The sequence below is a fragment of the Ochotona princeps genome, chromosome 19 (assembly GCF_030435755.1).
Source record: "Ochotona princeps isolate mOchPri1 chromosome 19, mOchPri1.hap1, whole genome shotgun sequence".
Lineage (NCBI taxonomy): Eukaryota > Metazoa > Chordata > Mammalia > Lagomorpha > Ochotonidae > Ochotona > Ochotona princeps.
The window spans coordinates 49,118,101-49,141,295 of record NC_080850.1 but is presented as its reverse complement, the minus strand read 5'-3'; the positions used below and the strand labels follow the sequence as shown (position 1 = coordinate 49,141,295).

The following is a 23,195-nucleotide window of genomic DNA, read 5'->3' as shown; positions in this document are numbered from 1 at the left end:
GCTTCTCCACGAGGATGCCAGGGGCCCAGGGACTTGAATCATCTGCCCCTGCCCTTCCCACGCCGTTAGGGAGAGGGATTGGAAGCTCACCAGCTGGCTCCCAAATGGGCTGGCAGCTTTATCCACTGCACCAAATCTGCTGGTTTTATAGGCTTAAGAGCGTAGTTTCCAGGCCCGGCGCCGTGGCCTAGCGGCTAAAGTCCTCGCCTTGAAAGCCCCGGGATCCCATATGGGCGCCGGTTCTAATCCCGGCAGTTCCACTTCCCATCCAGCTCCCTGCTTGTGGCCTGGGAAAGCAGTTGAGGACGGCCCAATGCATTGGGACACTGCACCCACGTGGGAGACCTGGAAGAGGTTCTAGGTTCCCGGCTTCGGATCGGCGCAGCACCGGCCGTTGCGGCTCACTTGGGGAGTGACTCATCGGACGGAAGATCTTCCTCTCTGTCTCTCCTCGTCTGTGTATATCTGGCTGTAATAAAATGAATAAATCTTTAAAAAAAAAAAAGCGTAGTTTCCAAGGACCAGTGTTGTGATGTTGTGATGATGTATGGAAGACGGCAGTCTGTGATGTTGCATCCCATTTGGGCATCAGTTCCTATCTCAGCTGCCTGCTGATGGCCTGGGGATAGCAGCAGAAAAGAGACAACGTCCTTGGGCCACTGCCGCATGTGGGAGACCCAAAACAAGCTCCTGGACCAGCTGATGGAAAATCTCCCTGTTAACTCTGGCTTCTTTCAAATGTTTATGTAATTTCCATTGAAATTCTAAAATCATGTCTTTAAAAAAGCTAAGGTGAGGTAGGCAGGTGCAGCAGCGGAAGCTGCCTCCTGAGACACGGACATCCAAGGCTGTGGTCTGAGTCCTCCTGCTGCTGCTCCCAGCCCAACTAGAAGCTGGTGTGCACCCTGGGGGTAGTTGGGTCCCTGCCACCCATGTAGGAAGCCCTGGATTAAGTTCCTGATTCCTGACCAAACTGTAGCCCTAGCTATCGCAGGCACCTGGAGAGCAAACCAACTGGTGGGAGGGCTCTCTTTCAGATAAAGTGGGGGGGAAGGAGAAACCAAGTTGGGTAGATTATTTCTCAGTTTCGGAGCACTGTCTCAGTGAGGATTTTGATGTCTCCCAGTTCTTGTTCTTGCAGAGCCTTGGGCTAAACCAAAATTTATGAGCTGCCTTAAACGTTTCCAGTAGATGCTGTCTCATTGCCCAGACCTGGCGCAGCTGAAGCTGGACTAGGCTGCAGCAGGGCTTCAGCCTGGGTCTCCCACATTACCTTAGGTGCACAGGAACAGAAGCCGCGTTCAGGGCAGAGCTGAGGTGTGGGTGTTGTAATGGCTAAGCAGAAAGGCCTGCCTCCATGATTGTCGAATCAAGCTAACGGAACAGCTGACCTAGCACACAGCATTTACATGAGTCCAAGGAAGGAAAAAAGCCAGGCCTGCTACTTCTGTACCTTCTACTTACACTCTTTTTTTTTTTTTTTTAAGCCCCCTTAGCAAATTGAAGTCTCTGTTTTAATTCTTTAAATTAAAGGCAATTCTCCCTTCTGCTGGTTCGCTTTGCTCGTAGCTGCATGAACCAAGGCTGGGACAGACAAGCCAGAGCCCAGAACACCGTCCAGGCCTCCCGTGTGGGTGATGGACTGCAGTGCCTGGCCATTGTCGTCTGTGTGCACGTTACCCGGAAGCTGGACTTGGTGGAGCAAGGACTTGAACCCAGGCCCTGGGGGTGTGGGTACCCCAAGCCACACTAACCGGGAACACAGCACCTGCCCCTCCAGGGGCATTGTTGAAAGCTGTGGTTCCTGCCTGTAGCTGCGAGCGAGGCTTGGAAGGTGAGTATGGCTTTCACAGCACTGACTGCAAAGTGGGACAGCCAAATATTTGCATAGAAAGATGTCTTAAATTATTAGGGGACAACAGGAGTGGTCAGAATTTATTTTTGTTGGGAAGGAAGATTTACAGAGAGGAGATGAATGAGAGAAGGAAAGATGGGAGATCTCCCGTCCGCTGGTTTACTCCCCAAATGGCTGCAACAACAGGAGCTGAGCCGATCCAAAGCCAGGAGCCTTTTCCGGGTCTCCCACCTGGGTGCAAGGTCATCCTACACTGCTTTCCCAGGCCCAAAGCAGGGGACGAAAGGGAGATGGAAGAGCCGGGACAGGAACCGGCACCAGAGGGGATCCCAGCGCTTGGAAGAGGAGAATTAGCCAGTTGGGTTATCATGCAAGGCCAGAAACACAATCTTGTAATGAGCAAAGCTGAGCATTTACTAAGTTGAAGTGTTACTCATATTCATTTCGCTTTTTTTTAAAGATTTATCTTTTTATTGGAAAGGCAGATTTACAGAAAGAAAGATCAAGTGGCTGCAGTGGCTGGAACTGAGCCAATCCAAAGCCAGGAGCCTCAAGCCTCTTCCAGGTCTCTCACGTGAGTGCAGGGTCCCAAGGCTTTGGGCCGTCCTTGACTGCCCTCCCAGGCCACAAGCAGGGAGCTGGATGGGAAGTGGGGCAACTGGAACATGAACCAGTGCCCATTGGCTCACTCCCCAAATGCCAGCCATAGTCAGGCCTGGCACCAAGCCGAGGCAGGAGCTGGGAGCTCCATCTGGGTCTCAGGTGGCCCAAGCACTTGGGCCACTTTCTGCTGTCTCCCAGATGCATTAGTTGGAAGTTGGATTGGAAGCAGAGCAGTCAAGACTTGGCCCAGGCACTCAGGTGAGGGAGGGGGGTCCCACGCAATTGGTCAGCGCACGATGAGAGCCACAAGGTCTTTCCCTGCAGTTAGCAGCTGGTGATGGGAACACGCCTTCCTGCTTTGTAATACAGAGATGCAACTTGGTGGTAAGGAGCAGACGCAGAGGGCCGCTGGTTAAGCAGCCGCTCACCACACCAGCACCCTACCAACGTGCACGAGACTGGAGCTGAAGGTGGACCAAGGGCTTGGGCCCCTGCCACTCAGAAATGCCGAGACTCTGGCCTGGGCCAGCCCGGTGACCATCTGGGCAGTGACGCATCTCCGTGTCTGTCGCCCTATGAGATAACATCCCGAGCACAAGCAGGTCTGTGCTGACCACACCAGGCCCTTGTAATACACTTCTCTTTCCTTGGTCTTTTTTATTTTTTCCAATTCATTTATTTGAAAGCAGATTTACAGACAGAAGGGGAGAGATCTTCCATCCGCTGGTTCACTCCCCAAATGGTCACAATGGCTGGAGCTGAGCCTATCCAAAGCCAGGAGCCAGGAGTTTCAACTGGGTCTCCCATGTGGGTGCAGGGTCCCAAGGCTTTGGGCCGTCTTTGACTGCTTTCCCAGGCCAGAAGCAGGGAGCTGGGTGGGAAGAGGAGTAGCCAGGATGCGAACCGGCGCCCATATGGGACGGTGGTGCTTGTAGGTGGAGCATGAGCCAGTTGAGCCATCGTGCTGGGCACCAGCTCTCTCCTGGTTGGCCCACACTGACGTTTGGCTCTCAGGGCGGTGATGGGCTTGGTTGCCCTGGCTCTCCGTGCTCTGTGTGGTGCCTGAAGCACTCAGGACACGGGTGCTGGAGTTGCCTGGTCTGCACAGAGCGTGCTCAGGGCTCAGTCGGGTCCGTGCAGAGCAGGCTGAAGCTCATGTGGTTGGCTGCCTGTGGACGCTTGCCCCGACAACCCTGCCTCCCCTCCCTGGGGTCTTCTGGAGGGTTGTGTCCTGTGTGTTTCTCTCCTTTAAGGGGCGCTGGCCCTGGCCGGGCTTTTGAGACAGCAGCAGCAGGCGTGGAGAGTGCGGGGATGGGTCTGGCCCGGCCCCTGACCATGGGTTGCTCGCCCATTACAGAGCCCAAGGTAGTGTTTGCCAAGGAGCAGGCGGCGCACAGCGAGGTGAGGACCGAGGCGGGGGCCAGCGCCACACTGAGCTGCGAGGTGGCCCAGGCGCAGACGCAGGTGGCGTGGTGCAAGGATGGGAAGAAGCTGAGCTCGAGCTCGAGGGTGCGCATGGAGGCCGCGGGCTGCACGCGGCGACTGGTGGTGCAGCAGGCGGGCACGGCGGACGCCGGGGAGTACAGCTGCGAGGCCGGGGGCCAGAGGGTCTCCTTCCGCCTGGACGTGGCAGGTGGGTCCATGGTGGAGGTTGTGGGCAGGGACCGCTGGGGTGCAAGGTGACACACGCACAGCAGGAGGTGCCGAGGCTGTGGCTTCGTCTCCCTCTGGGGCCCCCGACTGCAGGGCCCTGGCTGTGCCCGGTGCCTCCTGGGCCGGTTGTCACGCCTGCAGACCACATCTTCAGCAACTCACTCCTGCTGTTAACATTCCCACATCCATGGCCAGTGACTCCAGCTTCTTGTAGGATGCACTCAGGGACAGGGCCACTGTACCAAGCTGTATTCAGGGTGTGTTCTATAGTTTCTCAAGTGACAGCAGCAGTAGCCCTGGGTCCTCTCCTTGTCAGATAATATGTTTATTTATTAACAAGCTAATTGCTACACACCTTGTAGATGGGAGAAGGTGCCAATTTTCACCGAGAAAAATGTAACCTTATCTGTGGGAAGAGATTCAGACACTTTGATGTTTTTGTGGCTTAAGCTTTGATTCCCTCTCCGCTAATAACAGTTCTAGAAGTTGTTTTCTTTCGAAAGACGCCCACCAACAGCCTGTTTTCCCTAGATGTAAAACCTGCTCCCGTGCAAATTATTTGGCTGACACTCCCTTAACGGCTTTAGTGCATTTTGCATTGCCAGCCGTCAGCACAGTCTTACCTCTCGGTTCAAGAACTCGGCGCCTCTGTTTCCCTCAACGCATCGGACTGGCTGGTTGTTTAATCTTGTTTATTGCACACTTCCTTTAGTTCAGTCTCATTCAAGTTATTATTATTGTCTACAGCTGAGACACTGCTAATGAGGAAAAGGACTACATGGACAACTTTTGAAAACTGGTTGGAAAAACACAAGAATAAACTGACGTGTTAGCTAGAAGGAAAAGCCTGGAGTGGCACCCCAGGCATCTCCCGTCAGCCCCCGACGTCTGTCAGCGCCCCCATCTGGCACCAGTGCGACTCCTCCCAGAGCTGCCAGGCAGGCCTGTGGCCTCCACCATGTTCACAGTCGCCCTGAGCATCTGCAACCCAGAGTGCCTCCAGCTCCCAGCTGCACATGCAGGCTGATTCCAGGCTGCTGCCCCATGAGCACGCCACAGGATCCACGCGCAGAAAGGCAAGGACAGTAAGAACACTGAAGGGTCTTAAGCCACAGAAACAGCAGTGTATAGACAGACACGGGCAGAGTGAGCTCAGCCAAGGCAGAGGCCGGCTGTGGGACATGTCGTTTATTTTAACTTTATACTTCCTGCAGGGATAATAACATCTTTTGATACCCACAGGCAAACTACATTTTCAAAAATTTGGGCGCTGTCTACTGCATTAAATTGAAGTTAACACATTCCGTATTATGTAGACAGTAAAAGCCGGCAACACAACACATTCCGGCGTGTGTGTTTTTCCAGAGAACACGTCCCGAGACAAGCAAACAGAAGGATGACAGCACAGTCCCTACTAGGACACAAGTGCAAGGAGCACGGGAGCTCGGCCTGGGAGGCCTAGGTGCCCTTCTTCTCATCGCCCAGCAAGTTCACCGTTGCCTTCTTGGCTGTTGGGAGGGAAAGAAAGTTGTACATCAGAGCTTAGTGCCCAGTGTGGCCACGAGGCAACAGGATTGTGGGTGACTTGGGGTCCCATGAGAAGCCCTGGGGGTTCGTGGTCAGGGCCGAGGGGCCCCCAGGGCTGTACCGTGTCCCCAGGCCCTCCTGCCTGTCCTGCTTTGCCTCACACCTGTCATGACTGTTTCCTGGGGTTCATGACCCAGCCCAGGCAGGCATCTGCTGCCGGAATGAATCCCAGGAGTTGAGGGGTAGGGTGCTCTGCTGGGCCTGGTCAGAAGCTGCCCACACACAAGACAGGCGGGCCTGACCTGGCCCCTGAGGGGACTCTGGAGCAGGGCAGCCATCGTCCTGTGTGCAGGGCAGGGAGGGGAAGTCCCAATGGCATGGCCTCCATGAAACCCCAGGGTGGCCCTGGTGAGGGGACGGGACAGCAGGAGGCCAGTCCCCAGACCCCGGGTTGTAGCACCTGGCCACCCGAGGCACTGGGCTGCCCACACCTTACCTTCTTTGGCGAAGGCATCCGCGGTCTCCTTGGCTCTGTCCTTCAGGTCCTTCACAACACCGTCCACTTGGGACTCGTGCTTCAGGAAGAAGGGGCGGATGATCCGCCGGTAGAGCAGCTCAGCGCCGTTGGAGGGACTGGGGGCCATGCACCACAGCAGGAAGCCGCACTACAGGGCAGAGACACCTGTCAGCCCGGCTCCGCGACACCACACCGCAGGAAGCCACAGCCGCGCAGTCTCCTGTCTACCCCTCACAGGTGAGTGTGTGGTCTGTCTTGTTTCCACCTGGAAGGCTGGATGAGACAGACAGAAGTCTTCCATGCACAGGTCATCCCCGAATGCCACAACCGTCAGGGCGGGGAGCCTGACAGTTCTTTGGGTCTTGGACACTCGCTCTCTCTCTCAAGACCTTGGGACACTGCACTCTTGTGGGAGACCTGGAAGAAACTTCTGGCTTCAGCCTGGTCTAGCACCAGCCATTGTGGCCATTTAGAAAGTAAACCAGCAGATGGCAGATCTCTGTCTCTCCCTCTCAAATAATATACAGAAAAATCTGCCTTACAAATGGGAGGGAGGGAGGGCGGGCCAGAGGAAAGCAGCCTGAGAGGGCCTTTGCATGCGGCAGGCATCCATGGGGGTCAGCACAGGGCACCCCGGGGTCTTCCCCACTTCCTGGCTCCTGCAGTCTGAGAGATGTACAGTGTCTCCGTTTCTGAAGGACCCTCATACATGGGTAACAAGGTAACAGGATAATATAGCTCAGTGTGCATTTACAGGCACGGCCCAAATTAAAAACACACATGCCTGTATAAAAGGGGCCAGTAAAAGCAGGATGACTACCCCAGGTTTTTGTTTGTTCGTTTGTTTTGCTTTATGTATTTGAAAGAGTTGGAGGAGAGAGAGAGATCTCCCATCTGCTGGTTCACTCCCCAAATGGTCACAATGACCAGGTCAAAGCCAGCAGCTTCATCTGGGTCTCCCCTGTGGGTATAGGGACCCAATGCTTTGGGCCATCCTCTGCTGCTTTCCCAAACCATCAGCAGGGAGCTGGATCAGAAGTGGAGCACCCAGGACTTGAGCTGGCACTTATGTGGGAGGTTGGCATTGCAGGAGTGACACAGACATTGGGAGGGTGGGCAGGCAGCATGGGGTCGAGCCTGGTCCTCTAACTTCCTTGCACAGCCACCTGCCAGGTCAGTACTGTCCCCTATGCCCTTAGTAAACTCAACACTAATAGCAGGAAGAGACCCAGAATCCCTCAGGGCTGGACATGCCTCCCTCCAGCACATCCCATGGCCCACTGCCTGTCCTTGCCCCCACCCCACTCCCCTGCAGCACGTTCTCCAAAAGCACATCAGACAGATGCTCTTGCCTGGATGCCGCATGACCTGCAGAGATGCTGCACAGAAAGGGCCCCATGCTGCTCCCATTGAGTGGCTCGTGCCCTGGAGGGACACAGCTACCCAGCAGCAGCCCTGGTATCCACGCCCACCTGCATGCGTGGGAGGCTGGGGTACCTTGAGCATGTAGTAGAAGGGGAACCAGGACAGGAAGAGGTCGGAGAAGAACTCGACAATGCTGAACACGCCATACACCACCCAGTAGGTCAGCCACTGCGTGTCGTCCTCCTTGTTGGGACTCTCAATGGCCTTCATCCTGAAGCAAGACAGAGACAGTGGGTGCCGAGGGCTCGCGGGGGATGTGCCTCATGATGCTCCTCCTGCCCAAGCCACTACCAGAGACGGGGACAGCACCCTAGGCCACCAAGTCCCATGCAGTGGCTGGGGCCTCCCGCACCCACTGCCCAAGAACTGCGATACAAATCCTAGGAGCACTCAGAGGCTGCCCTGCACTGTCCACCAGCCCCAGCAGTGCACGGCAGGCAGGCCCTTCCCGGGAACACTCAGAGGCCGCCCTGCACTGTCCACCGGCCCCAGCAGTGCACGGCAGCCAGGCCCGTCCCGGGAACACTCAGAGGCCGCCCTGCACTGTCCACCGGCCCCAGCAGTGCACGGCAGGCAGGCCCGTCCCGGGAACACTCAGAGGCCGCCCTGCACTGTCCACCAGCCCCAGCAGTGCACGGCAGGCAGGCCTATCCCGGGAACACTCAGAGGCCGCCCTGCACTGTCCACCAGCCCCAGCAGTGCACGGCAGGCAGGCCTATCCCAGGCCTCGCTGCCCTTGGCCAGAGGAAGCCAGTAAGCTTGGGCAACACTCAGCTGCCCCACAGACTTCCTGCCGCACGAGGACCGTTCTGGGGCTAACCCTGAGGCCCCATAGCCTCTCCTGCTCTCACTGCAACCCTCAAACCAGAACCCACCAAAAATGGGGCCTCGTTAGGTCTGTACGTTAGGCTCACCACCTTGCCTGGGTCACAGGAGCAGCTCTTGTGTGTGCCACGAATGCCCGGTGTGTGTGTGTCCTTGTGTCCTCCATACACACTCCCGTGAACACACAGACCCATATACACACAAAAACATTTCATGAAACCATGGATTATCAATTCATCATGTCTCAACTGTCAGAACATTAGTCAGCACCCACGTTTCTCCGAAGAATTCAACCACAGGTTAGTCCCTGACCCATCAGCACTGCACACACAGGCAGGAAGCAGCAGACGGTAGTAAGCCATCAGAACAGGCCACCGCTGGGGAACAGCAGGTCGAGTGCCAATTGGAGATCCCGTCCCCATCAGCTGGGCACCCACGCTCCTACTGACACCCCTGCGGAGGCAGCGGGATGTGGTCCCAGTGCTCGGCGAGTTCCTGGCTCCTGACTCCTCTTGCAGCGCCCCTGCTGTGTCCATGTAGTGAGTGAGCCAGTGGATAGAAGGTATTTCTCTCCCTCTTCCCTCCCCTCTCCCTCTCTCTTTCTAACCCACACGGGTGTGTGGTCTAGAACACCGTGCAGGTGACCAAACATAGAGCCAAGCTTGAGGGCAGTCAGCTCAATGTTGTGGTCTAGGAAAACAAAGTCCAAACACGGGCCTGAGCCCAGGGCAACAGGCGACAGACAGAGGGCAGGCCACCCTTTCCGGCAGCAGACCAGAGGCCGAGAGATGGAAACCTGCCCCCAACAGGCATATCGCACAGCTCCACCGCAATACGGGAAGGTCAGCCCCCTACCATCAGGAGGGGCAGACAGCAAGCTCCCCTCTGCTGCTCCACTCCATAAATGCTCGCACTGGCCCAGGCACCAGGGCCTACGTTGAGGTTTTGCCTAGGTAGCAGGCACCCAAACGTTGCCTCCCAGCTTCTGCGTTAGTGGGAAACTGGACTCAAACCCCCGGGTCCTCAGATGTTAACCACTAGGACAGAAGCCTGCACTTCTAAAGTGATCTAGAAGTATCCAGGCAGTTCCAGTAAAGGAACTCAAAGCAAAACTGCAGGTGAACATTCTAAGAGCTCAGACACGGCTCAGTGCTCGTGGTCCTGGGGTCTACAAGGAGCATGCTGCCCCCCACCAAGCTGCAGCCCGCAGACTCCACCCACCTTCCCCTCTCCCCTCTCCCCTGCCTCATCCTCAGCCGACACTGATCCAGACTTAGAACTGCCACTGGGGCGAGACCCTGCCCAGGCCCCCATGGACAGACGCCCAGTCCCCCTGCCCGTCCCTGCTCTCTGCAAATCGTTCCTGCCCCGTCCTCAGCACCCACAGGACACAGCGGTTCCTGGAGTTCTCTCCTGAGTTGTCCCCAAGCTTCCCCCACACAGATGGCCAGAAAGGAGAAGCAGCAGAGGCCAGGCCAAGGTGTGAGGCCAGCAGGCGCCCGCAGGGGGCAGCACTGAGACCAGGCCAGGGTGTGGGGGCAGCAGTGAAGCAGAAGACCCGCGGCTCTGAACACCTCACCCCACAGTACCAAGGGTGGAAGGCAGCTCCAAGCCCAGCTAGTTCACACTCAGCGTGTCAGACACTGAAACATTGAAAACCGGAGAAGCACCTGTTTATACACTTGATATTTGTTTAAGTGATTTCTTTAGTTATTTCTTGAAAGGTAAAATAAGTGTCAAAGAGAACTCAGGTCTGCCATCCACTGGCTCCCCTCATGTCCAGGGCCAGGTGGGTGTGAGCCAGGACTCCACCCATGCTTCCCATACAGCTCACGGGAACCCCAGTACCTGGGATACCTCCAGCCACCTCCCAAGGTAAGCATTAGCAGGAACTGGATGGGATGCAGAGGCGGGTGTCCCAAGTGGCTCAACCTGCTGGGCCACAACACCCACTCCCCCTGACACTTTTTCAAAGGGCTACAGACTGCCTGGATACACTAGAGTTTCCTCAGACGCTGTGATGTCAATGCAGAGGGACCCCTGGGACGGCACTGAGATGAACAGCTGGCTGACCATGTGGGTGTTAGAACAGAACATGGTATTAGCTGCAGACTGTGGGGCGGCAGAGCCCACCTGGCTGGCCCCTACAGTGAGCCTGCCCCTGGGAGTGTGCGGGGTACGTGGAGAAGTTCCAGGGACACCTGCCCTACACAGCGGGCTTGCTGCAGCCACTTCCTCCTGGGAGTCACAGAGGCTGCCCTCCACACTGGGGAGGAATTGCCACCTGCCCAGGCTTTGCACAAGTCTTGCTGCACAGCCATGGCTACCAGAACAGTCCTTCCTGGCTGTGGGCCACCCCCTAGGCTGGGCTTCTGGGCAAGCTGGCCCACTCCGGGCTCCACTTGCTCCCCCTTCACTCTGGATGTGGGGCTCCATCCAGGCAGCGCAGGGGATGTGGCCTTGAAGCTGCAGGAGAGGACACACCCAGAAAACCTCCCCTGGAGGAACAGTCACACCTGTCGCCCACAGGCAAGGCAGAGAGCTCAGGGCGGAGCTGACCGACTTAAACCGGGCTAATAAGGCTAAGAGTAGATTAGGGAATTACCTGTGGATCTTAATTACACCCCAAAGCTCCCAGGCTCCCAAGAGCCAAAGAAAGCTGACTCCCAAGGCTGCCTGCAGGCCAGGCAGTCACAAGCCCTGGGGCCGGCCACCTCCTCTCACCCACCCGCCTCCCCACTCCCGGTACTCATCCCACCTCAGCTGCTGCCTTGTAAAAGTGGGATGGGAACCCGGTGTGGCCACAGAGAGCATGGCCATGCCAAGGCAGCACAGGCTAAGCAGAGCGGGCACTGGAGACCCAAGGCCTCGCCACAGGGCAGAGATGGGCCACACAGGGACACTGGGGTGCAGGACATCCTCACACCTGTCCCACAGTGCTCTAACTCTGAAAGTCTAGGCCGCCAGACGCCTTCGTTCTCAACCCTATTATATCACTCCATTTCAGTCATGGGATCAACGGGGACCACGGATCCAGATGCCATGACAATGTGGGGATTCTCCCCTCCACCCACGGCCTGGCATGCAGGAGAAAAACCAGGAGGAAGCTGCATTGCACACATTTGCCCGATGGGCAATTCATTGGCGTGAGTACACACACATCACTCCCAGCATGGACACCCAGTGGCACGCACGGCGGACAGGACTGTTGCACACGGTGTGCACCGCCAGCCCTCACATGAGCTAAGGAGAGGTGTCCCTTGCAGCCGATTGTGCCCATCGACAAGGGCTTTGACCCTGACTGGGTTTCGTGCCCCAAGCAGGACCCAAAGCCCCAGACACATTGATGGCAAAGACCAGGCAAGATCCGCTCCCGGCCTGTCTGCCTGAGGGTTTTGTTCCCAACGTGGTGCAGCCTGTTCTTAATCACATGTTCCATGCCAGCATGCACGGCAGATGCCCTGGAGCCAGAGCAAGGAGAACACGGGGCCTGGCAGTTGGCAGACGTCACCCACCTCTGAGCTTCTGGCTGCAGCTGCCGAGGGATGTCCCTCGCAGGTGCCTCCAGGAGGGGAAATCACCTGTTTCCATGCCAGAAGAAAGGATAAGTCCAGGGACCGCCCTGACTGCGGGGCGTGTGGGCAGCAGCCCAGGGGAGCCTGTAGACTGTTCCCCTTGCAGCCTACCATCCTCCACACACCCTCCAGAGATCTGGGGCAAACAGCAGGGACCCTCCGAGAGCTCACAGCAGCCACAGGGTTCGCTTATCCTGGAGCCCAAAAAAGATTGAAAAGCCATGCAATTTTTCATGAACCTTCCGAAGACTCCTCCCAGGAATGGATTTCAAAATAACGTAAACCATATTTTTAATCATTTTGTTTCCAATTTTATTTTCTTTTTAATTCATTTTCAACTCTGTCTTTTCATTCTGTTCATTGCTTCTCAAGCATGCCGAAGCTACCTTCTCAGATGACCACACAAAAACGGTGAGAAAACATACCATGCCCTATTACCCAGGGCCATCCTGCAGCATGAACTGACCCCCCAACGTACGGAAACGCAGATGGCACAGTGAGTCACCAGGACCCTGCTTTCCACAGGGCAGACCTGGCAGGAGCTGCAGCCTTGGCCCTGGGCCCTGACGCTTGGGGCAGGAACAGGCAGCCGAGCCTCTCTGGGTCACCTTCTCTCTGCCATTTGAAAAACAACAAAACCGCTACAACCACTTAATAGATGGAGCAAGAAAAGCAGATGTGAAGCCTAGCAGGGCAGCCCTCGTTGGTGGTGGGTGGTCGACGGCTTTGACTGATGCCCGTTCTGAGGCAGCGGAGGGCAGCAGGTCAGGAGCCGCCTGGGGCTGCGACACCTGCCACGCTCCTCAGAGGACGGGGAAGAGCACGCAGCAGCGGCACAGAAGAGCGGGGCAGGCTGCCATACCTCACCCTTACTCACATTCCAACTGCTGCCAAGAGTGGCTTCATGAGCAACTTCACAAGTATTTACAAGGCCCAGCGCTGTGGGCGAGATGGGTAGAGCTGCTGCCTGTGGCCCCAGCATCCCAGATGGGCACCAGTTCAGGTCCAAGCTGCTCCACTTCCGGCCCAACTCACTGCCAGAGCGGCTGGGAAAGCAGCGGACGATGAGCCCTAGAACTCAGACTAAGAACAAACCATTTAAATGGTTCATATTATTTCCTCCTTCGAAACCTTGTTTTTTTCCCAAGGCAGGCAAACCTGGAAGAGGAATGAACCAAGCTGCTGGTTGCAACAATGACAGTCACTCAGTGCTTCCCACCTCTCTGCCACACCTTCATCCTGCACCAGGTTGGCAGTGTGGGCAGTGATGCAAATAACTGCAGCTTGTCCAACGCCAGCAACAGTGAACAGCTTCAGCTTTTCAGCCCTCCGCGCTGCAGGCCCAGGTTACCATTGGCTACACAGGCCACGGCCACGTCAGCTCTACCCAGGATTCTGGCCACCTGGATGAGGCCGGGTGGGCGTGGGCGGGTGTCTGTCCCCAAGTTCTCAAGAAGGAAACAGAAGCAGTGTCAAGATAAGGACAGTCCAAGCAGCCAGCGACACGTGCGTCCTCCAGCACCACCAAGCTCCACCTCACGCAGACCAGCGGGAAACAAGTGCCATCACCCCAAGGCCGCCTCGGGTTCTTTGCTGCTCACGAACCTGGGGGAGTCACCACCTGGCTCCGCTCTTCCCGATGCCCACCGCCCCGCCCCAATGCATTCTCACTGCATCTGCCAGGCGCCTTAGCTAAGTTACCACTGCAGCTTTGCTTTGAATTGCGGTACAACACAATTTTCTGCTTGGTTTTTATCTGAAAAGGAGACCAAGAATGAGAGTGAAAGAAAGACACTTCGTATCCAAGAGCGCACGCCCCAAATACCAGGACTGAGCCAGGAACCCGGAGTCCCACCTGGGCCTTTCACATGTGTGCAAGGAGCCCAGGACATGAGCACCAGCAAGCAGCTAGACAAGAACCAGCCCGGCAGGGCCTCAGCCCCCAGCACTGCACCATGGCATGCTGCCCCCAGGCGTCAGGTCTCACCTCGCAGGCTCCACTCAGAGCAGCTCTCTTGGACACACGGAGCTAGGGGGGCCATGGGAGACCCCTGGATATCCACCCCAGCCCCTGGCAGCGAGCAGGGGTGCCTGTGTACCTCCCCGCACAAACACTTAGAGACCTCAGGGGAAATGGAGTTCAAAGAGAAGCAGAATGGATAGCTAATACACCAGTTCAATTCCCTTGACCCACTGAGTCCATGGATCCAACACTAGCTAATGTGGCCCAGGGTCCTGCCACCGCAGGGAGTCCTGAGTTCCAGGCTCCTGGCTTCAGCCAGGCTCATCTTGGCAGTGGTGGCCATTCTGGACCAGCTCCAGTCTCTCCCTCTCTGTAACTCTGCCTTTGAAATAAATCTACTTATATAAACATATATTTATTTATTTTTATTAGCAAGGCAGATTTACAGACAGAAAGATTTTCCTCTGCTGGTTCATTCCCTAAGTGTCTGCAATGGCCAGAGCTGAGCCAAACCGAGGGCAGGAGCCAGGAGCTGGGAGCTTCCTCTGAGTCCCCCGAGAATGGCTTTGGCCCATTTTCAACTGCTCTCCCAGACCAGAAGCAGGGAGCGGGAAGGAGCAGCCAGGATATGAACCAGCACCCATACGAGATCCTGGCACTTACAAACTGAGGATTTAATCGCTAAGCCATCGTGCTTTTTTAAAAAATGTTTTCATACTAGCAGAAACTTATCTTTTAGTTCAGTTTTCCAGGACCTTTTCAACATTTCCACATAGGTATGGAGAACACCGCCTAGGGGCCCAGCAGCCATACCAAGAGCTACACCCATGCCAGAAGCTTCAAGCAGGCCGACTAGCACACTCAGAAAAAGCCCTCAGCGGGCCCTGACGTCTCCCAGGCACCAGCTCTGACTGCGGCCAGCTCCGACCACCGTGGACCTGAAGGTTCTGCACCAGTGTGGCCTCTCCGGACCTTAGGGGGCGTGCTCCCCTCCTCTGTCCCCCACTAAGGCAGTTGGGCTGCTCGCCTGGCCTCCTCAGCCCGCTCTGGTAATCCCACAAGGGTGGCAGCCCGATTCCTGAGAAAAACACAGGAAACAAGAGGAAAACGGACACTTCTATAGAGCTTCAAATAAAACGTCTTCGGATAATACAGAAACAGCTCATCTGCTTGCTTTCCGCTCCCTGCAAGGCAAAGGTGATGACGGCATAGGGGCCAGAGGAGTGGCCCGGCTGGGTAGGTCGACCCCTGAGGCTCCCACATCCCATATGGCTCCAATTCCAACCCAGCTCCCAGCTGCACCTAGGAAAGCAACCAAAGATGACCCAGGTGCTTGGGCCCAGAACTGACACGGGAGACCCAGAGGAATCTCATGGCTCCTGGCTTCAGCCTTCGTTGTGGCCACTTTGGGAGTGAACCAGTGGAAGGAAGATCTCTACCCCTTTCAAATAAATAACATGTAAATCTTAAAACGCCAAGGATGGGACTACTGACCCACGTGGCGAGTGGGGGCCCAGCAGAGCAGAGAACAAGAGCACACCCACAATCATCCCCACGCACTGCTTCACCTACGGCGAGGTCACGGGCACAAGTGGGAGGCCTGCCCGGGCTGCTGCTGGCCTGGCACACTGAGGGGCGCCGTATGCTGCTGTCTCATGGGGACTTGGCCGAGAAGCTGCTCCACTACGCACTTCCAATAAAAAAGAAGTGGTCACCCGCCCTGCCCCCACTGCGCCAGCCACAGCCACCCACATCCTGCCTGGAGCTGTCATCGTCAGGAGTGGGGGTGGCACTGTCCTCAGGGCCAGTCTGTCTCCTGAGACACATGCTGCCCATAAAGTCCTTGCAAGAAAAAAAACAAACACACACACACCCAGAATGCGGTTGCCGTTGGCTTGGTGAGTTTGAATTAGGCCACTGCCTAAGGTACTGGGTCCCCTATGGACCCTGGCTCAGGTCCCGGGTGCTCCACTTCCATCCAGCTCCCTTTGTGACCTGGGAAAGCACTGGAGGACGGCCCAAAGCCTTCAGACATTACACCCATGTGGGAGACTGGGAAGAAGCTCCTAGCTCCTGACTTTGGATTGCCTCAGCTCCGGCCATTTTGGCCATTTGGAGAGTGAACCAGAGGTAAAGATCTCTCTGTCTCTCCTTCTCTGTGTGTGTGTTTTCTGCTTTTCAAATAAAAGAGAGAGAGAGAGAGAGAAATCTAAAAAAAAAAAAAAAAAAGTTGCACTCAACACAAAGCCACAAACCTTTCAATCTCATTGGTAAGAAATACAACAGACAAGGCCCAGCATGGCAGCCTGGTGGCTAAAGTCCTCACCTTGCTTGCATCAGGATCCCATATGGGCACCAGTTCTAATCCTGGAAGCTCCATTTCCCATCCAGCTCCCTGCTTGTGGCCTGGGAAAGCAGTCAAGGACGGCCTAAGCCTTGGGGCCTCAACCCGTGTGGGAGACCCGGAGGAAGCTCCTGGCTCCTAGCGTCAGATCAGCTCAGCTCTGGCCATTGCGGCCAGTTGAGGAGTGAATCAGCAGAAAGAAGATTTTCATCTCTATTGCTCCTCCTCTTTGTATGTCTGACCTTCCAATTAAAAAAAAAAAAAAAAACTTTAAAAAAGAAATAGAACAGGTGACCTTGCAGGAGGACACGAGTGGCTTGCAGAAGCAGGGGATGGGCTGGATGTGACCTTTCAGGGTGAAACATCTGGGACCCCACAGCAGCGACATGCGCCCCACACAATGGCAACTTTCAAACAAGTTCCTCAGGCCTGGGGTGGGGGTCCACTTCACAGCCAGGCAGTGGGTGAGGCTGGGGTCCACAGCCCTGCCCTGAACAGCAGAAGGAAACAGTGTCCCTGGACAGACAGAGCATTGGTGGGCAGGGTGGGGGCAGGGCCTGGTCTGGAGCCAGGAGCCTCTGGGCTTCCCTCCCTGTGGGCCTGCCCAGGGCGCAAGCAGGCAGGAGCTTGTCTGCAGTCCTTGTCTGCACCCTGCGGCCTCCAGACGCTTTCCCAAACCGGGGCGCCCCTGCTCATGGCACAGAGCCCCACGCGCAGACCCAGCAAGAAAGGAATGGAACAAGTTTCTGGCAGGACCAATTCCGAGGTCCCTGCAGCACGAACGGCCTTGAACATCAATGGTGTGACAGCGCCAGCCTCTGGAAAAGTCACACTAGGCCGTCAGAGACACGCAGCTCCCTACCACCATCTGGAAGGACACGCACACTCACGTTCCTCACCTGATGACACACACGGACGCGGCCGGCAGCTTCTTTATGTCCTCAATACTTACAAAACAAACCCCCACTCACTGCAGCTTCAGTACCGAGCAGCTCCGCAGCCACCCAAAACCACCCCCAAACCTATTCCAGCTGGAATCAATAAACTCCACATTCCAAGGCTGCAAAGTGGCCTAAAGGCTTTCTGGGTAAGAGACTGCCAGGGAAGGTATCATGTCCCTGTCAGGGCATCGGGGTGAGGGGCCCGACCCCAGCCAGGGTCCCTGTGCCACCCACAGCTCAGCTCTGACACCAGGCCCAGCCACTGTTCTGGCACCTGTGCCAGCGCCATGTTCGGGGTCTGCCCTGGGCATGTCCTGGATCACAGGTGAACCTTGGAGGGGCTCAGGTGAAGGACGCTCCCAAGCCCAGGCCTCTGACGCCGCCGGCACCCTCATGCAGCCCCTGTGAGCATGCGCTCCCACACGGGGCCAGGAGGACCCACACCGGGCGATGCTCTCAGCGGCCTAGCAGGCGGTTCTCTTTATGTCTAGGACCCAGGAAAGTTGCAGAACCCTCTGGCAGAACGCTCGACAGACCCAGCACCCACTTACCTCGCGGAGTTCCAGCTCACCTAAACGAAGGGAAAGCATCCAGCTCGACTCAACTGAAGCAGCCGCCCCAGCTGGGAACACCAGCCCTTCCTACTTGGTGAGCTGGCTCTCAAGAGCCTTTCCGTGTTTGAACGGATCACTAACACCACCAAGGAGCCCTACTGTGGGTGAGTTTTATAGGTTTGGTTTTTTGCAAAGCAGAAACGGACTCCGGCTCTCCCGCCCCCGCGGGGCTCCCCAGGGCGGGTCCCGCTTCTGTTTTCGCGGAGGGGAAGATCTGGTGAATGTGCCGAGTAACCACGGCCCTGTGACCAGCCGCGTCCGACGGGGAGCGGCCGGCTCAGGGCCCAGCCGCGGCGGCGAGCACAGGGGAGACGCTGCACCTGCCGGCCGGAGTCGGGGGGTCGTGGGGTCGCGGGGGCGGCCGGGATTCCGGGGAGCGAGGGAGGGCGCGCGCGGGGCCACTTACGAGATGTAAGCCGGGTATCCGAAGCCGATCAGGTTGCAGAGGAGGGAGGCTCCGTAGCCGAACACCAGGTACAAGGCCAGCAGCCCAATGACACCTGCGGACGCCACCAGGCCAGGCGGTCAGCGGGCGGCGCGCACAGGCGTTCCGGCCTCCGGCCCGCTCGCCCCGATCCCGATCCCCATCCCGATCCCGGCCCCGGCCCCGCGCCACGTCAGCGCAGCCCGCCGGCCCCGCGCGCCCCGGCGCACCCACCGAGCGCGATGAAGCGGCGGTTGACGCCGCTCTTGGCCTCCAGCTTAGCCAGCAGGTCGGTCACGCAGTTCTTCTCGTGCAGGAAGCGGTCGAGCCGCTCCCTCATGGCGGCGGACATGGCGAGGCAGTGGCACGCGGGCCCGGGGCAGCGGCGCGCGGGGCGGACGGAGGCGGCAGGACGCGGAGCCGGGCGCGCCGGGGCGGGACTGCAGCGTCCGCTCGGCCGCGTCCGCCCGCCCCGCCCCGCGCCTCCCCGCGCCTCCCCGCCCCTGGCCGCCCGCCCCGGGCCACACCCGGGCGCGCCTGGGACCGCAGCTGCCAGCGCCCGGGGTGGGGGCCGGGCCACCGACCAGGAGCGGAGCGCACATACCTGGACCCGGGCCACCGTTCTGCAGCGGGACACTTCTGGTGCGCTCCTAGGCACCTCCTGGCCCAAACAAGGAGGCAAGGAGGGAGGGACCGCGCGGGGTGGGGGTCCTTCCTCCCTTTCCCCAGCGGTCACTTTGCTGTTCTACTCGAATCGTCCCCAGGAGCCGTCACACGGTAGCACTGGGGGGGGAGGGCGTTGGGTGCGGGGACGGGATGGGGTACTGGCTGCCCACCCACTTCCCCCATCAGGGCAACACCTACCGGCCAGGGAGAGCCGAGCTGTACCCAGGTCTGTGTCACCCCCTGTCTTTCCCCTGTGTCCTACACTTGCAGTGCCCCAGGACTTGGCACTCCGCAGGCTCTCGTTGACTGTGTTGAGTGATGGAATATCTAACAGGCATTGTGTTACCTGCCACTCAGTTTGGTGTTTTTTTTTTTTTTTTTTTTTTTTTTGAAGATTTTTTCGTTATTATTTGAAAGGTCGGTGACAAGGAGAGACAGAAAGGAGATCCCCTCTCTGCGGGGTCACCCCACTGATAACCAGGTCTGCACAAGGCCAGGCCAGACCCGCATTCCCAGCATCCCCTAGGCTGGTTGCTTAGATCCTAACCACAGCAGGAGGCACGTGAGCCCTGCCATGGGCTGAACTGTCCCTGTATGCCACCCCAGAAAGTACGTGACTCCCAGCTCGACCCTTGACCCCTCCAAGTGGGGTCTTGCTTGGAGCTGAAAAGGGGGGCTCTCCACCTTGCTGGACTTGTGTCTTCAGACCAGGGGAAGTCGGAACCCAGCGAAGGAGGTAGAGGCGGAGGAGGGACCTGCCCCCACCGGGTCAGGAGCCCACCTGGGCTGTGGGACTTGGGGTCCTGACCCTAGGAGGCCCTGTGTGTGGTTCCTTCAGCCCGGGAGAGCCAGACAGTGGCTTCGCTCTGGGCTGCTGCACTGGCTCATGCTGCAGATGGAGCCAGCCTTGGGAGCATCCCCTCCCACTGGGGCCAGAGGGGCTCATCTTGTGCCACACTGGACACGCAAGGAGCATCTGGTGGCAGCCCACTCATGGTTGTTCTATGTACCAAGCCTAGCTCCGCCCTGTTATCTCCAGGGGCAGGCATTTGGTGCCTTGGCTAAGAATCCCCTGGAGTGCTCCATCCCCTAAGCAGAGTGCTCCAGTCTGGGAGCACTGACTCTGGGAGTCTTGCCAGTAATGTGGGAGACTCAGAATGAGTTCCAGACTTCTGGCTTTAGCATGGCCCAGCCCTGGTTCTGGCATGGCCCAGCCCTGGCTGTTACAAGGCCCAGCTCTGGCTTTAGCGTGGCCCAGCCCTGGCTGTTACATGGCCCAACCCTGGCTGTTACAAGGCCCAGCTCTGGCTGTTACAAGGCCCAGCCCTGGCTGTTGTGGGCTTTTCTAGAGTGAACAGGCTAAGGAGGGATGTTTCTGTATCTTTTTCTGTCTCTTTGTTTTCCAAAGAAAATGCAATTGAAAAATAAAAACCCTTCTGGGTCTCTATGCTGAAATAGAGAAATATTAGCGAATTCTAGGCTTTAGGAAATCGCGGGGTCGTTGGGGGAGCGTGAGAACCTGGGCTCGTGGAGGTTGTACCTGCTGGGTCAGACCCTGGCGGGTGAGAAGGCGGATGCGGAAGAGACCCTGTGTGCAGTCCCAGGGACCAGAGAGACCAGGTGTTATTGGGGAGGCTGTGAGAAGCTGGCCTGGAGCTGGCTCATTGGTCAGAAGCTCTTCAGGCTAGCAGGAAAGCGGCCATTGTGCTGTCCAGGAGGCGAGAGCGGAGGCTGGACCCTCCGCTTGCCACGTCGCAGAAGGCACATGTCCCTTCCCGAAGTGCTCACACGCTGCTTGCTGAGGAGCAGGACAGAGCCCGGGTCACAGCAGTCTCCCCTCACCTCACTCCTGTCCCAAGCAGGTGCATGAGGCAGACAGAAGACCTTGGCCCCATCAGCACCCCCGCTTCTGCTGGGGGAGGAGGAAGGGGCAGATGAGGGTGCAAAAGACAGAGTAGGGGCAGGCGTCTGGCATAGAGGAGGCAGCCTGTGATACCAGCACCCCAGGCAGTGCTCTTTCATGCCCCACTTGCAATCCACGTCACTGCTGACAGACTGGGAAAGCAGGGAAGATGACCCACGGGCGTGGGCCCCTGACCCATGGGGGAGATCTGAGAGAAACTCCTGCTTCCTGGCTCCGGAATGGCTTCTGCAGCTGTTTTTGGTAGTTACTTGTGGGTATAAGGTTTCTCTCTCTCCCTCTCTTTCTGTAATTCTGAATTTCAAGATAGTGTTTTTTTAAGATTTATTCATTTCCATTTGAAAGGGGAATTTAGAGATGGAAGGAGAGAAAGATCTATCACTGGCTCTCGCCCCACATGGCCACAATAGCTGGAGCTGAGCTGATTGGAAGCAGAAGCCAGGAGCCTCTTCTGGGTCTCCCATGGCAGGGTCCCAAGGCTTTCCCAGGCACATCAACAGGGAGCTGGATGGGAAGAGGAGCTCCAGGACATGAACTGGCACCCACACGGTCATCTGCCACACTGGCCCTCTAGACAAAAGAGCAGACGGAAGCTGAGCTACAGGACGTGGGGGGCTGAGCTGCAGGATGGGGGGCAGGAGGACGTTGAGGGGCTGAGTGTGGTTTCCCAAAGCATGGCAGCAGAAGGCTGTGAGAGCAGCAGACTCCCTTGAGCACACCTGAACCCACACTTTACTTTCTTTCTCATTTTGTTCAGCATTTTCTACTGGAAATCCAGATGAAGCATTTTGCTGCATTTCTCCATTTACCAAACAGGAAGTTGAGTTTTAGGAGGTTTCTGCTCGTGACCAACACTGAGCCAACCAGAGACTATGTCACATGGAAGCCAAGTGTCCGTGCCAGCACAGCTGCGTAGGAACCCACAGATTTGCCCAGCAGCCCCGGCAGCCTCTGCTTCTCCCGCGGGCATCCTGGCTGACGCCTGCTCAGGGGACAAGCAGGCTGCTTTCTCTCTGTTCAAGACTGGTTATTCTGGCCCCAGAGGAGCTCTGAGTTTTGGACCCACATGGGCCGGTTCAGTCCAGTGCGCTGCACGATCTGGGTTCACCCATGTGCTCCCAGGGCACCCTGCAGTTGGCTTTTTTTAAAGGAGAGCCAGGCTCAGGCAGCTGTGTGCTCTTCCCTCAGGGCAATTAGGGGACTAGAACCGAGAGGACCACAGGTGGGGCTCAGAGCCTGTGGCTGCTGCCACTCCTGACAGCGGTCAGCTCTGTCTGTCCTCCAGCCAGAACATGAGCTCTGCTCACACGCCGCCCAGGCACTGTGGCTCAGCTCTGGCCTCTGGAACATGGCCTCTACTCCCATGCCCCAGATGCCCCTTTGCAGAGGCTCGTGGACACGCTGGGTGTTTCATCCACTTGAGCTGTTGCCAGGACTCGGTGTCAGTGGTCGTCACACTGGGGTTCCCTCTTCTTCATCTTGAAACCACTGGGAGCTGGTGGAATTGCTGCCGGGACCCGAATCAGTCTGTCTGCCTTTGTCTTCTGCCTCCTACAGGATCCATCTGCTTTCTGCTTCTGTTTTTCGTTTTTCTTTTTAGATGTATTTATTTTCATTTGAAAGGGAGATTTAGAGAAAGGAGAGACACAGAGAGATCTTTCATCTGCTGGTCCACTCCCCAAATGGCCACAATGGAGCCAAGAGCTTCTTCTGGGTCTCCCTTGTGAGGGCAGGGGCCCCACAATTGGACCATATTCTACTGCCTCCTAGGTCATTAGCAGGAAGCTGGATTGAAAGTGGAGCCACCAGGACTCCACTGCATGCCACTCTCAAATGGCATGCAGATGCCACAGGTAGAGGCTTAGCCTACTAGGCTACGGCCCTGGCCCTTGCTTCCACTTCTAAGGACCTGTGTGACTAGGCTGGACCCACCTAGGTAGCCCGGAATAATCCCCATCCTTAGATCTGCCACTTAGCACATCTGCAAAGTTCCTTAGGCCAGGCAAGGTCACACAATCATAGGGTCTGGATATGAACATCTGGGGAGGCCGGGGACCAGTCCTCTGTTGCCACGACAGCCTTACACGTGGCCGCATCCCACCTCAGGATCCCCACCAGAATAACTGAGTTGACACCCAACCGCTGCCTCAGCTGAGGACAGGCCATGGGTTGAGGCCAGAATTCCAGACTCTGTTACTGACCAGACGTGTGGTCTTGGGGGTCCTTCTCATCCTCCAGAAGCCCACCTCGCTCAGGGCTGGTGTTGGAGTCTCTCTCGGTGCTGGTGGAGCAAAGCTGATGACCTGTAGAGGACCCAGCTCACGGCGTGCGAGAGAAATGGA

At 57.1% G+C, this 23,195-nt stretch overlaps 1 protein-coding gene across 1 annotated transcript; it reads right to left on the bottom strand.

Annotated features, from left to right (window-relative positions):
- Positions 1–5,531: 5,531 nt before the first annotated feature.
- On the bottom strand, positions 5,532–18,730 carry REEP5 (receptor accessory protein 5). Its single transcript, XM_004586584.3, has 5 exons — positions 18,501–18,730; positions 18,249–18,342; positions 7,653–7,791; positions 6,135–6,303; positions 5,532–5,619 (listed from the first exon to the last, which is right to left on the bottom strand). The coding sequence occupies exons 1-5, from the start codon at positions 18,616–18,618 to the stop codon at positions 5,570–5,572; spliced, it is 570 nt and encodes a 189-aa protein (XP_004586641.1). The 5' UTR covers positions 18,619–18,730; the 3' UTR covers positions 5,532–5,569.
- Positions 18,731–23,195: the final 4,465 nt, after the last annotated feature.

Coding starts and splice junctions, on each gene's coding strand:
- REEP5 (XM_004586584.3), bottom strand. CDS start 18,618: ATGTCCGCCGCCATGAGGGAGCGGCTCGACCGCTTCCTGCACGAGAAG. Junction 18,343..18,500: donor CCGCCGCTTCATCGCGCTCG/GTGGGTGCGCCG, acceptor TGGCGTCCGCAG/GTGTCATTGGGCTGCTGGCC. Junction 7,792..18,248: donor GGATACCCGGCTTACATCTC/GTAAGTGGCCCC, acceptor GTCTTGCTTCAG/GATGAAGGCCATTGAGAGTC.